General features: G+C 41.7%; 1 protein-coding gene across 4 annotated transcripts in view; it reads right to left on the bottom strand.

Moving 5' to 3' along the window:
• Window positions 1-5,018: 5,018 nt before the first annotated feature.
• The window catches only part of LOC117742691 (vacuole membrane protein 1-like), a 53,267-nt gene continuing 44,201 nt past the window's right edge, over window positions 5,019-14,084 (bottom strand). For 3 of the 4 annotated variants that reach the window (XM_034550269.1, XM_034550270.1, XM_034550267.1), the window contains exon 11: window positions 8,699-9,208. In XM_034550269.1, the coding sequence (XP_034406160.1) occupies window positions 8,956-9,208 (253 nt within the window). In that variant the 3' untranslated portion in view covers window positions 8,699-8,955. Of the gene's footprint in view, window positions 7,890-8,698; window positions 9,209-14,084 lie in introns of those variants that run through there. The other variant, XM_034550268.1, reaches the window with a different exon arrangement.

The raw sequence follows: 14,084 nt of genomic DNA, 5'->3' as shown, positions 1-14,084 counted from the left end.
AAATGTGAAAGCACCTTTGTAGTGTCAAACATCCAAGTGAAGAAAGAAAACTCCAACCAAAAACACTTTATTTACGTGAAGGGGGATTTTAAGAAGTTAATTTATACAGAAAGGCACATTCCCCTCAAATAACAGCAGATCTCCTGCTGTGACAGCACAACAATGATCTTAAATCACGACACAAGTCATGTGCAGGGTTTTTACAATATGGCCCCCTCTTTAGGTCAGTTGTTTTCCCGAATCTAAAGGTACGATTGCTCATAATGATAATGAGGGAAACAGGAAAGCCTGTTGGAGGTGCATATTAAATAAATGTAATCTTCAGCAATCTCTTCCTGCTGCTTTCCTTCAATACAGCTGATGTGAAAGCAGTCAGCAGGGCGTCCCAGCTGCAGCAAGGCACATCAATGAAATGAGTCATTGTTAAAGTATTTGATTTCCACCATAATTTAGTAAAAGATGAAAAATGATTACAGTTGAAATTCCCACTAGGAGCTAGAAGGTCAAGCTCTACCACAGCTTCTTTTGTTGTGGGGGGTCCCACTCCCAAGAGGCTCAGGACGGGCCCCCTGCAGGGCGGCCTTACTTTGAGTGCTGCCTCAAGTCCATCCGATAGTTTGTTTTACTTTGATTGCCCGGTGATCAAAACCAGCTGCACTGGGTAAGGAAATATGTTTTTCTGTGTGTGTTCTCTGTTTTGTTTAGCTTTGTTTATGTTGAAAAAAGGACAGACTAGACACTGTTAGAAAGTCCCGGGGCTCTGTTGTGGGTCCGTGTGATGGCTTGGGGTCGGCATTCAAAGTCACTTTGCATATATACCGTCTTCTCATGTTTGGACGTTGTCAATATGACAGGTCATTAATATAAAACGGAGGGTGAAAGCTGTCAGTGTCTCGATGTGTGTTTTCTTTATTTTTTCTTGAATGCATACGTGTTTACTGCGGGACAAAGCCTTGTGCAATGTGAATGTTCTTCGTGTGGACAACAAGTACCAATACCTTCAGAAAACCCTACCAGATCTGTTTGTTTTTTATGATGCTCATTTAAATTTAAATAATATTAAAGTGTTGAAATGGCAGGTGTTCTCCTTTAACTAAACAGCAGCATGTATTTGACAGAAATTATCACAATACAGTCTATTGTGATCATCTCTGTCAAATACCGATTAAATATCTGGCTTTAAAAACGTACCGTCTATTGAATAGACGGTACGTTTTTAAAGCCAGATATTAAGTAGTCCCTATATATGTACGTGTCGTTCAAAGGGTCAGTAGTCTCATGTGCTCAGCCATAATATATATATATATATATATATATATATATATATATATATATATATATATATATATATATATATAATATTACTGACGTGTATATTACTGATGTGTACACTTGTCGTTTTAGCTGTGCTGGTTTTTGGCCATTCTAACCATATTTGAAATGTCTCAATCAACACAAAGTCTCCACAAAGGAAAGGTGAGCAGAACTGGAACTGAAGCTCACAGGAACAATCATGCATATACATGTTGATATGTCCACTAGAGTTTGGAATAACAGAATGAGCTTAAAAAGGGTCATATTAAAGATGTTTTCTCACTGAAATGTATATGCAGTAATTTCTGATTGTCAACAAAAATGTTCCACAAAAATGTTACTGACTGGATTCTGAAATAAAATAAAGTTTCTTTCTTTCTATTTTTAGAAAAGCCTGTTAGTGTGTGGGATGAATATATGTGTCTCCTCTTAAAGAAAAGTGAATGGAATATCACTGCAGAAAAGCCCGTCCAGATGAGCTGGGAGCACAGTGTGTTTGCTGTGTAGTCTGGCGTGGATGTGTCTGGTTTTTTTTGCTCTTTGTGGTTGTTTGGAGCATGTTGATGGGCCTGCTGCATACAACCAACTGCGCTGCATGCGGTAAACAGGCCTCATGCAGAGTATGTGGAGGAGACTAAAATTAGCTCTGATTGCACTGCCATAAAGGCTGAGAGCTTCAGTTGGTAATAGTCATGTCATATGTTTCTGATGCCGGTATATATATATATATATATATATATATATATATATATATATATATATATATATATATATATATATATACCGGCATGTGTCAGAGCAAAAAGCTACATCTAAAAATACGTGGGTTTTTTTCTCTTGGTGTCTGACTTAAACAAATAAGGATGCTCCGATCCGAGACGGTGGATCATTTAACTCCCGAAAAGAAAGCTAGTAGGCACATTTCCCAAAATGTCAAACTGTTTCCTGCTCACAGAATTGATAGGCGTCGCCTCCTACTCTGCATCCAGTTCTCTTTACACATCCGGGATGCCAGTTGAAGTGTTGCCTAATTTGCATCTTCGACAGAAATTGCACCACCACGCAGTCACAGAATTGGCATGATTGGCAAGGCAGTGTGAGACATTCCTGTGTAATATCTGTGAGATGGCATCGTGTCATGACACAGAAACCTGCATTGACACGTAAAGCTGTGCTTCAGCTGAGGATAAAGTCAGCTGCAGAGTGAAGTCCATACCGTTGGATTTCAAGCATTCCAAAGGTTTTACTCAGTGACGTCCTTTCACATCAAAGGCTTGCTTCTGACTGTGTGTGTGTGTGTGTGTGTGTGCGCGTTGGACTTTTAGGTACATTGCTAGAATTTTACGCCCACTCTACTCTCAGGCATGCTGCTGCTGCTATAGTCCTACTAAAGCAGTCACACCCCTTGTGTGTTTTACGACACACTTTAATGGTGCAGTTTCTATGGTAAAACAAAGGGTAGGAGAAACGGAGATTAGGCAGGTCTGTGACTCCTTTGTCTCCATATGACATGCAGCCACACAAAGCTCATTTGTGAAAGGTTGCACAGAACCAAATTGTACTTTTTGCTTTGGGACAACATCAAGTTTGAGATATTTTCCTCTGAAAGTAACTCCCTAAAAACAAAAAAAAAGCTTATAGACAACTATTGATTTGTGTCCCTGTTTTAGATTTCTTCAACTGCCTTTTGAAATTGAAACAACAAATACAAAACACGACTTGGATGTTAACTCCTTGAGAAAGGCCCAAGAGCTACAGATGTGTGTGTGTGTGTGTGTGTGTTTCGTCAGTGTCCTGGCATTGCCACCTGGCACCAGCCATTAGGCTGTCTGCCATGCTGGCACTGCGTGGGCAGGCGCAGCAGATGCTCCTGCCTAACTATGCTCTGTTAAAATACCAACGCAGAATTTAGTTCAACACAGCCAAGGGAGATGGGTTCTGTTGTGTCAAATTCAATCTGAGAAATAGTACTTTATTACATAGTGACGGTTTTACTGATATATTTAAATCATTGTAAATCACGCAACAACCGAGGCGAGCCAAGTGCCTGCTGAAGAACTTTGGGTGAGACACTCAATCTTTCTGAATCGCCCTTGTGATCTAATTCAAATGAGAGCAGTAATATCGCTCCTCTCAGATGGAGGGAATTGTGAAGGGCCTGATGTCGCTGGTAAGCTTGTTTGATCTCAGCATGCCAAAAGCCACAATAAAGGAAACAAAGGCTTTTGGAGCCGGGGCTTCACAGTAACCAGTTATGATGCGTGTGCGCACACATATACACGCGTGTGTATGAAGAGATATCCACACATATAAAGATGACATTTACATTCCATTAATTTTATTTCGTTAAGATTTTTCTTTTCATTCTTGCAATCGAACTACAATTAACTTTCCAACAGTTTGGCACTACACATCAAACTGTGTGATACCGTGAACTTTCCTTTGGGAAGAAGCATCTTTCTCACTCCACTGTGGTCCCATATGACGTCTGACTGTTACTTACTAAAGGAGCTTAATGGGATTTTTTTGATTGTAATTATTTTTTTAAAGGAAAGGGGGAATACAAATGAACTTGGTCAGCATAATTTAATGAGACAGAGTGTGAAAGGAACTAAGTGGATAACCAAATGCAGAGTGGGCTTGTGAGTGGTGGATGAAGTCAGTGATATATCAGCATCCCTCGGTGGTTAGGGAGGGGGAAAATACTCAAGTGCGGGTGACAGTGGAGGAGGTGGGGTGTGTGTGTGTGTGTGTGTGTGTGTGTGTGTGTGTGTGTGTGTGTGTGGGGGGGGGGGGGGGGGGGGGGGGGTAGTACTTGTACAGCATATGGAGAGACCAGACGAGAGGAAGGACAAAAGCAGAGTCATTATTTGAACACCAGTCCCCTAGCCTGTTTGGACAGGCAGGATTTGCATGTTGGGTTTTCAGCCACAGCCCCGGGGCCGGGCGGGGTGGGGTGGGGTAGGTTGGTGGAGAATGTCGTCTTCATGGTGCTCGGGGCGTGGCCGCTCTGGGAACAGGACTTCCTCCGACAGGTGTTTCTTAGCACAGGTCACACCACTGACCCCAGAACACAAAATCACAGTAACCCAACACACCACTGTTAACCTCATACCCACAGAGACCAGATCTGAGGTTAAAATGACCTGAATCATATCACCATGAAATCTATTTAAAAGGACTGGAAAAAGTGTATAAAGTATGACATGTATTTAAAGGATTCATCTACGAAGTTGTGCAAATGTGTGTGACACAACACAAACAAAACTGAATGCATTTCATCTTATCATCATTTATTTCATGGCACATTCCCCACATTTAAATCAAAGTAAATGTTTAATATAGGAAGCATATTTTAAACTGGTGGAATAATTTAGCCACAATGTTTCACATTATTATTAGTTAATGCTAATACACTGTCTAGTTTATGGTAATAGTGTTGCAAGTGAAGCTATATTCACAGCTCACCGTAATGGCTGAACATGGAATCTGAAATGGAGATGATGTCAGTGTGGAGAGAGTAAATCAGTAATGCGATAACCATTTGGATGTGAAACGGTAGACGGGGAAATCTGAGTTGTGCTGGACTCAGTATCCGTCTTGACCCCCTTTCTCGGCTGACATGTGAGATTCTTTGGAGGACTGAGGGTCAACACCGGCCCAGCGTGATCAAGACTTATCACATAATGAACAGAACACCAATCCTCTTTTCAATGGACTTTATTTATAGTGAAAGCACATGAGAAAACACTACATACCTTTAAAATAACTGCGGTACAGATATACTAGACAAAGAATAGAGGCACTTACACTACAAAATATAAACAGAATTTCTAGACAAACATCCACACACACACACACACACACACAGGCATGCCAAAAGGGGGCTCCCTTATGGAACAGGACATCCTGAAACTGCCAAGAAAAACACTCTAAGCCAGTGAGCCATTCCAGTGTTATCCAAGGATTTTGCTTTTATGACAAGGAAAAAGTTTTACCCTTTTGCTCTGTTTTAGAAAGAAAAAAAGAAAAAAGAATCTAAAATAAAACTGAAGCTTTGCGGCAAAAGTATCCGCTGGTCAAGCAATAATTTTCAGCTTTGTATAATTACCAATTGCCACACGCCCTTCGAAAAAGAAAAAGAAAATCCCCTCAAGAAAAAAAAGTGCGTATTGAGCAACAAAGAAAGTTCAGTAAAGAGAGAAGAAGGAAGTGTGAAAGGGAAGGGGAGCGCTGGGTGAGCACTGCGTGTACCATACCTAGGACTGTGTGTCACAATGTGTTGTGTTGCAATAAGGTGTGCGCTGTCTGGATTCTCTGGAAATTCAAGAGGACAGAGCCAACACACACACACACACACACACACACACACACACACACACACACACACACACACGCACACACGTACGCATATACAGAAGTACTCTACTGACATCACTACATCTGCATTTGCAAACATGCAAAAACACAGTTCCCCATATAAAACCACATGAAAACCCTCACAGACGTCATCATGGAGGGAATAAACAATAGGCCAATGTTACTGACGTTTCACAAGCGGTTAGGATAAAAGGAAGTGACATCGCAGCACACACACCTCTAAAATGGGAACTGATGCTAACGGAGACGATGGCAATAACAGAAGGAGGACAAAACAGGATGCTGGTCAGATGAAAGAGCCCGAAATGTCAGACAGCCTACAGACTGTTGTCGCCTTGCAATCTTAACAGCCAACACCAGTCTGATAAGCTATTTGACAGGCCGAGAGAGTGACGGACATGCCTGAGACGTACGCATGAACAGAAACGACAACAATGAAAAGAAAAAAAAATTGGAAAAAAAAAGGATCCCTGATCCGACTTACCATGACAGGAGAAAAGAGGAGATGTGAATGTTCTGACTAGAGCTGGTGCAGAGCACAGGGTTCAGCCTGCTCAACAGTGCCCCTCTGTTTTGAATCTACTCGAGTGATTCGTCTCCTGGCTCCGTGACTGAGGCAGTGCAACGAGTTCATTCGAAGGTTCAGCTGAGGTAACGGCACAGACGCTTTTCACTGTGCACTCTAGGGCTCTTTTTTTTTTTTTCTCTCTCACTCTCTCTCTCTCTCTCTCTCGCTCTCCCTCTCCCCCTCCCTGCTTGTTCTAGCGCCCACTGTGCTCAGTCCAACCTAGCGCAGCAGCGGTACAGAGAGGGAGAAGAACATTTATAATATTTAAAAAAAAGAGAATGTACCGCATACACCGAGAGCCAGCTGACGTTATCTGCCGAGCAAAAAGGAAATAAAAGAACACCGATCATATGAAATGCAGAGAGATGCTCATGTAATGTCAAACATAAGCTTGCCGTCTTCACCGGAGATAAAAGCGGATAAAACAATTAAAAATAATAAATAAATAACATTTAAAAAATGGACAAGTGAAGACAAAGAAAAACACTTACCATGACACAGCCTGCCTCTAAGTTAAATGAGCAGCTACTGTCTATACTAAGACTTCCAGGCAGTCCTCGTCTATTAGTGGAGCCAATCTGCTTAAATCCATAAAAGATAAAAGGGAGAGCAACAAATGTGGCGGTGGTCACACAAACCCAACCTACTATCTCCCTCTCACTCCCCGTCTCAAACACAGGCACACGCGCACAGAGCCTCAGATCTGATTCAATATATAGCTGCATCTGGTAAAGTAGCCCCGGGCTGACTCATATGCTCTCTTCCTGGAAGCAGAACAATAAGGGCAGACAAAGGGAACAGCAGGGTGATTCATGACCGATTTATCATTTCTCATCCAAAAGTACCTTGATGCGCTTCACTGCACACACAAAAGAAGTGGTGACTGCGAACAGTTTGAAATATCATTATCCACGAACTTAGAAGTCATTTACACGTCTTATCTTACACACGCAGCCAATGCTGCCAAATAACTCCACAGTGCAATACAGTCTTAACAATGAACAAGCTAAAATAGAGAATACATATTTAGATTATTGAACAAATTAAACTTAAACACTTCACAATTAAAAGTAACACTCTTAGCTTATTCCAATAAAGTGACTCTTCTAGTGGCACAGACAGCGCAGCGTAAGGCCTCACTCACTAAGGGGAGTTATGGCCAGCAGCTTCTTCTCACGTGCTCAGGAGCTGATGAGAGCACCGACGTGGACGTTCAAACGACGCAACAGCTCACTCGCACGCATCCCAACAAGCACCTACCTTGCAGAGAACAATTGCGGAAATCACTACCGAATGCGAAGCCTTCAAAAAGCAAGTGAATGGAAGTCCAAGTTCAACATAAACATGTTGCCACCATAACAAGAGGGGAACCAGTTGGAGGCTAATACTTGGCGGGTTACGGGCCAGGAGGGAGCGCTGAAATGAGTACGGATTTGTCGGGAGCTTCTGAAGTTGACGGTTGGCTGCGATTGCTATCTGGCCTTCACTCGGCTTTGCCCTCCGAGTGCTTGTCCTGCTGCTTGCGCTTGCCGTAGCTCTGTGCCATGGAGTTGACAATGGAGCAGACAAAGAAGCATACCATGATGACCACAACCTTCTCAAAGAGCCACGGCAGCCAGCTCTCCTCCTGCCAGGAACCACAGTAAGAACAGAGAGAGAGGAGCTGGGTCAGTAAGTTGAAGGGCTCCCCCCTCCCCCCCTCCCTCCCTCCCTCCCTCCATTCACCCCACACCCTGCTCTCCCCTCTGCTCCTGATGCTGTAGGCTAGGTGGGGATCCAGCTCCATGTGCAGATAGAGATCAGGGGTAATAAAACACGCGGCAGCCCCCACCGTCCTCCCTCTAACGCCCCCACTGACCCCAGCCTGCCTCCACCAAGTTAAATTGCCTCGCTTCTCTCCTGTAACTGCAGGAGGCTCAAGTTACAAGAAAAGAGGAACATTGTTCTCGAAATGCCTTAATCTGTCCTTGTGCAACTCAAAGTTTATCCTTTTTTTTCTTGCGCATAGAAAGGAGAAAAATCAAGGGAGAAAAAATATTTTTAAAAAAAGCTTTGAAAGAGAAATAGGCTTAAAGCTACAACTGGCTCTTTTTGTTCTAGACAGGGGTTTTTGATGGATTGTCACTGGCGAAGCGTGGGCCCCCGCCCCTTTCTACAGTCAATGCTGGGTTCAGGGAGGGCATTGAGTGCAAGTGTGTGTATGTGTGACACATTGGGGAGTGACCACACTTACACACACACACTCCCGATTGGTAAGATGGAGCATGAGTCAGCACGCCCCGTGCTACAGTAGTACAGTTCAATACAGCGAGTGGAGCCAGACCCCACACTGGCCCCTCTCCTCCTCCTCCTCCTCCTCCTCCTCCTCCTCCTCCTCCTCCTCCTCCTCCTCCTCCTCCTCCTCCTCCTCCCTCTGCTCCCCCCCCCCCCCCCTCCCCTCCCCTCCAGCCCGCCCAGTGCAGCGCTAACCAACTCTGTCATTCTGTCCCTAAACAAGCCTCTGTAATCTACTGTATCACTACAGGTCATAGTAGTCTACAACATCAACATTTCTCTTATAAACATGAAATTAAGTTTGAAAAATATACATGAAACTGATTACATTCTTTTTTTTTTTTTAAATCTGAAAGCTCATGGTTCAGGTGAAGAGGTTGAAAACAGAATTGTGTTTGAGAGAGAAAATAGGTCAAGATTTATAAAGGAAGGCGGAGATAAAGGGAAGAAAGCAACGGAAAAAAGTGGAAGGAGAAGGAGGCAAAAGTAAGGGGGCTGCATTCTTGTCTTGGCGCGCACACGTGAATGAATAGAGGCTGTGAGCCGGGCGCTGAGGCCCCTGTACTTACAGTTGGGATCCCCTCTCCAGCCTGATGGTGCAGCTTGGCCTTCTGGGCCTCCAAGTGCTCCCTGAAGGGCTTCTGCAGTGCCGCACCCAGCAGTGGAACAGATCTGCCTCAACCAACAGAGAGAGAGATGGGGGGGTGGGGGGGGGGGGAGGGAAGGAAGGAAGGAAGAAGAGAGAAGGAGAATGGGAGGGAGGGGGTGGGGGGGAGGCATGTGGGGAAAGAGGGGGGCACAAATCACGTCACATCATTGTTACTCACCAGCCCAAGGGCAGCAACAAAGGGAGGCATGCTGTCCTATGTCCTGTACAGTGTCGCTCTCCCCTGCTTCCTCTCTGAGAGGAGAGGAAGACGGGGAGAGCAAACGATGCCTTCAGCGCTCATCCCCACAAATACATGAACACACAGAGAGAATAAAGTACAGCCTCTACCACAGCTTTAAGAAACAGTGTTGCTGGAAAACCAAATGAAAAAGTCAAACGAAAATGTAAAAATAAAGAGGCATATAATAAAGTTGGCCGGTCCTCGTACAGCAGTAGTCACCCACATTCTCCAGCTCCGTTCTCCTCTCTCTGTCTATCTCTCTCTCCCTCACACACACAAATACGCACATGCATACTTGGCTTCCTCTCCCTCTCTCTCTCTCTCTCACACACTCACTCACTCACTCACTCACTCACACTCTCACACTCACACACTCACACACACACTCACACACACACACACACACACACACACACACACACACACACACACCGGTGAACTCGTTCAACTCCCCTGCAGTGCCTCCTCTGCCGCTGCAGCGAGGAGAAATGAATGACTTCTCAGAACTCTCACATTTATCACAGGCGGTTCCTGTAAGAACTGGTTTCAGCCAATTAATGAGGAAGTGAGTCGTACCGAGCTGTGTCATCACTGGCTGAGAGATCTGGGGGGGGATGGCCCACAGAGGGGAGGGCGCTCCTTGTAAGACGGCCCATATTAGGAAACCCTTTTACAAGATTTAGCCACCAACTACAAGCATACTACTGAACCCCCCCACACCCCCCCACACCCCACACACACACACACACACACACACACACACACACACACACACACACTCAACGAAAAAAGAAAAAGACGCAGAGAATGCCCTAGAATAGCGAATCAGTGGCCCATCCCTAGGCTGGAGCTAGTGATTAATCACTAAACAAATACATACTAAAGACCTTCAATTATTCTCTAATGTGGCTATACACAGTCAATTACATCCCGTGTGCTATTGTTTCAAAACTTTCCTCATGTTCCACCAATAAGTCTTTTGTTCGTGTTGGGGAGGCATCATCAAAGATTTTAAAGCAGGTTTGCGGGGGCAGTCATGTCACATACGGTTGAGTTTATGGCTGATAACTTTCTCTGAGGGAGGCAAGTCATTTCCGTCCCTCCCCACCTCCACACACACACACACACACACACACACACACACACACACACACACACACACCTATGTTATGCTTAGGAGAAAACTGATTCGTTAAATGATTGAGTATATAACAAGGAAGCCTTTTAGTAATGATTAAATTCATACGAGGCAATAGATATCCTACGAGTGAATGGGCAAAGCAGACAGGAAGTCTAACAGATGGATCACGCTTTAAATTACACAATAGAAAATGGTTAGGACACACGGTATCAAAAATCAAGCTGTTTTTTTTGTTGTTTTGGAGGGAAACAAAGCCTCTCCTATTCCCATCCCCCACGTCACAAAACCCCTATCATCTACACCAACAGAAACCTACCAGGCTAATTAAAAAAAGAGATCACCTGGAGGAAAAGCTGAATGTGAGTTTGCACAAGAACGAGAAGGATCAGAACACACAGGGGGAAATACACGAGTTCAGCAGATAAAAGTAAACAAGCAAGGACAAAGAGTGAGCGAAACAGTTTTGAGAAATGGCGGGCGAATCATCTCCTACACGATGAGCAATACTGAGTCATGAGCCGGGGCAAATCCACCGACAAAGAGAGTCAAGTCGAAAACACGTTTTTAATGCCTCAGTCAGGACAGTCTCTTGCTCTTTCCATTAAATATCTGCTGATTTTCTGCTTTTTGGGAATATATTTTTCACTTTCTGCTGAGGGTGTTGTGAAAAGTGTTGGATTTAAGAATTGTGTGTTCATGATTTACCACCAGTGAGTACCAGTACATAATATGCTAATCATCTTTCTTTGTGAAAGAAGTTCAGAATATTTACTTTCTTAGTTCTCGAGATAAAATTAACTTCTAACTGGAATTAAATGAGAGATTTGTGTAACTTCTGCATGCATTAAATATATGTAATAAATAGTAAATACCTATAGTAGATCAGCGATTCTAGTAAAATTTGATCTAAATGTTAAGTAAAATTTGGGGAATTTAAAAATTTATTTTTGGACTTCTCTCGAGGTTGAGTTGAGGCAAGGGAGAAAAAAAACCAGACATTTACAACAGACATACGATGTAATTTGACAAACAATAAGCCTGAACTATTTACTCTGCAGCTACTGAGCAAACATAAAAAAACGGTTTATTAAAATCCTGTCCTTTAAATGAGACTAAAAGAAAACTCCTTGCTTGTATCTTTGTTCATTGGTGAGTTTCTAAAACACTGTGGCCTCCAGAAACAGCACTTTCATCAGTTTGAACTAAACTACTTAGAGCATTTCTGCCTAATCTTTACACTGATCTTCACAAGCTCTGGCACATTTATGTTGGGACTAATTTAGAACAAAAGATAATCATATCTCAATTTATGGTGAAAAGTATTTGATTAAAATTGTTATATATATATATATATATATATATAATTAGGCGTGCAGAACATGCATATCAGATTTAATCATTTTGTTCTAAATTAAATTGATAAAATACAAAAGCTGAATTATAGATCATGGCCTTTGATTGTATTGATTTAGCTTAAACTGATATATATATATATATATATATATATATATATATATATATATATATATATATATATGCCTAAAATTACATTGAATATATAGTTTTTCTATTTGAACTGTTTTTTTTGCATAATTTATAAAGGCAGTAAAGGACAGAATATGAATATGGATTTTCACATGAAAATGTTCACATTAAAATAATGAACAATTATTTAATGTATTTAAAAATGTTGTAATTTATTGCAAAGTTTTAAAAAAAACATTGCCGTTGATCCGAACAGTTTCATAAAATGTGACTCTTCTTCCAAAGAGAGAAAATAGTTTTAAAAAAGGATAATAATTACAGTTAAAGACAAGTCTTAAAATGTCGGTGGTTGTACAACCATAAAAGACTGCACGTGTGGATCCTATCAAACTTTATGACAGTTGTTTTCCAATTAACTGAATTACTTCCAGAAGTTGGGCAAAGATAATCAGCTCGACATGCCTGGGTTACAAAAATGATTCCCAGCAAATACATGTGGCATAATATCAACAACATAGCTGTGTTTTATATACTTATACCTACACACAGTAGGAAAAAGAAAAAGAAAACTTTTTTAATCAACATCAAATTTGCTGACATTAAGAGTTGAAGATATTTATAGCAAATGGATTGTAGGACTGTATGCAATACAGCAGTCACAATCTACCAAGACAATTGTTATCATCTAATATAGTAACTGAAATGAAAAGTTATAACAGAGGTATTTAAAGAAATTAACAAATGTAAAAATTACAGACTATACTGTCTGTGACGTGTGAAGAGGAGCTCAGCAGCTCAAACTGCATCATTTCATATGAATGAAGGAAAAAGATGGCAGTTCAAATAAAAATAGACACAAAATTGACATTTTCCGACCATCCATACAAACTTTATTTTAAAGCCTGTGTTATTAAAGTATGCAAAACGACTGTTTTGAGAGGCGGAATACCATTTCATCCAAGAATAAATTAATAGTGACCCACGTACGTTTTTTCTTAAAAAAAGAAGAACAAAAGAAACGCTTTCCGACAATGCCATCCAACTGATACATTTTCTATTTTTTAAAGTCACTCTCAGTGCAGTCACACAATACATCTGTGCAACACAAACACAAACTGTTTGACTATTTGCCTCAGTGTGTTTGGTCTGATACAACAATGCTGCACGTTAGTGGACTTTACAATAGAGTTCATTTTTGGATTAGAGCTTTAAAGAAGAGAAACAATGGAGAACAAAGAGATCTGTTGCTTTCGCCACACACACAAACACAGCTTAAAGTATGAATATTTAATTTATTTAGACAGAACCAAAATCATTTTGAATAATAAAGACAAAATAATTCAAAATATTAAAAGGTAGATTTGTGAGACCTGCATTCTCTACAGGTCCCCAATTGTTCATCAACACTCATCACCTCCGTATGTTAGAGAATTCATGAAAAACTATATATTTTCCTGTGAACTACACAAACTACACAAAGGACACCTGCGTTGTTCTGACAGAAAAAGTAGCACATAAACTATTTGTATCTTTTGGAGTACAATGCTTGCTGTAAGGCTGCTGGACAAAAAGGTACAAACAGCATCCTCTGCTCCAAATTTCCATCTTTAAAAATAATGACAACTAGGGACCAAAAACTACACATCCATACATCATCATTTAATGATAGATGGAAACAGCCTCGAGTATAAAAATAGAAATAAGTGTAAAAAACAGCACAGGACAATTCCAGAAACCAGGCTCGTTAACTAAGAAAAGATGCTATCTTCCTCAATAATCAGGAAAGAAATGACGGGGAGATACGCTTTAACTAAACAAGGAGATATGGATGGAAAGTCCCCACATCTCTTATACCTTCCTGCAGCCATTCTATTACTGTGGAGGGTCAATTTGTGAGAGTCACGCCAGTCTCTTATTTTTTAATGAACTATCACTTCCTGTTCACACAGCGTGGAGCGTGTTTAGGTGTCCCGTGTTCATTTCGTGAAGACTAAATTCCACAGAGTATGAGTCAGAGGCGACTTCTGACCTG

Source organism: Cyclopterus lumpus, chromosome 14 (genome assembly GCF_009769545.1).
Source record: "Cyclopterus lumpus isolate fCycLum1 chromosome 14, fCycLum1.pri, whole genome shotgun sequence".
Classification (NCBI taxonomy): Eukaryota; Metazoa; Chordata; class Actinopteri; order Perciformes; family Cyclopteridae; genus Cyclopterus; species Cyclopterus lumpus.
This window is presented reverse-complemented; position numbering and strand designations above follow the sequence as displayed.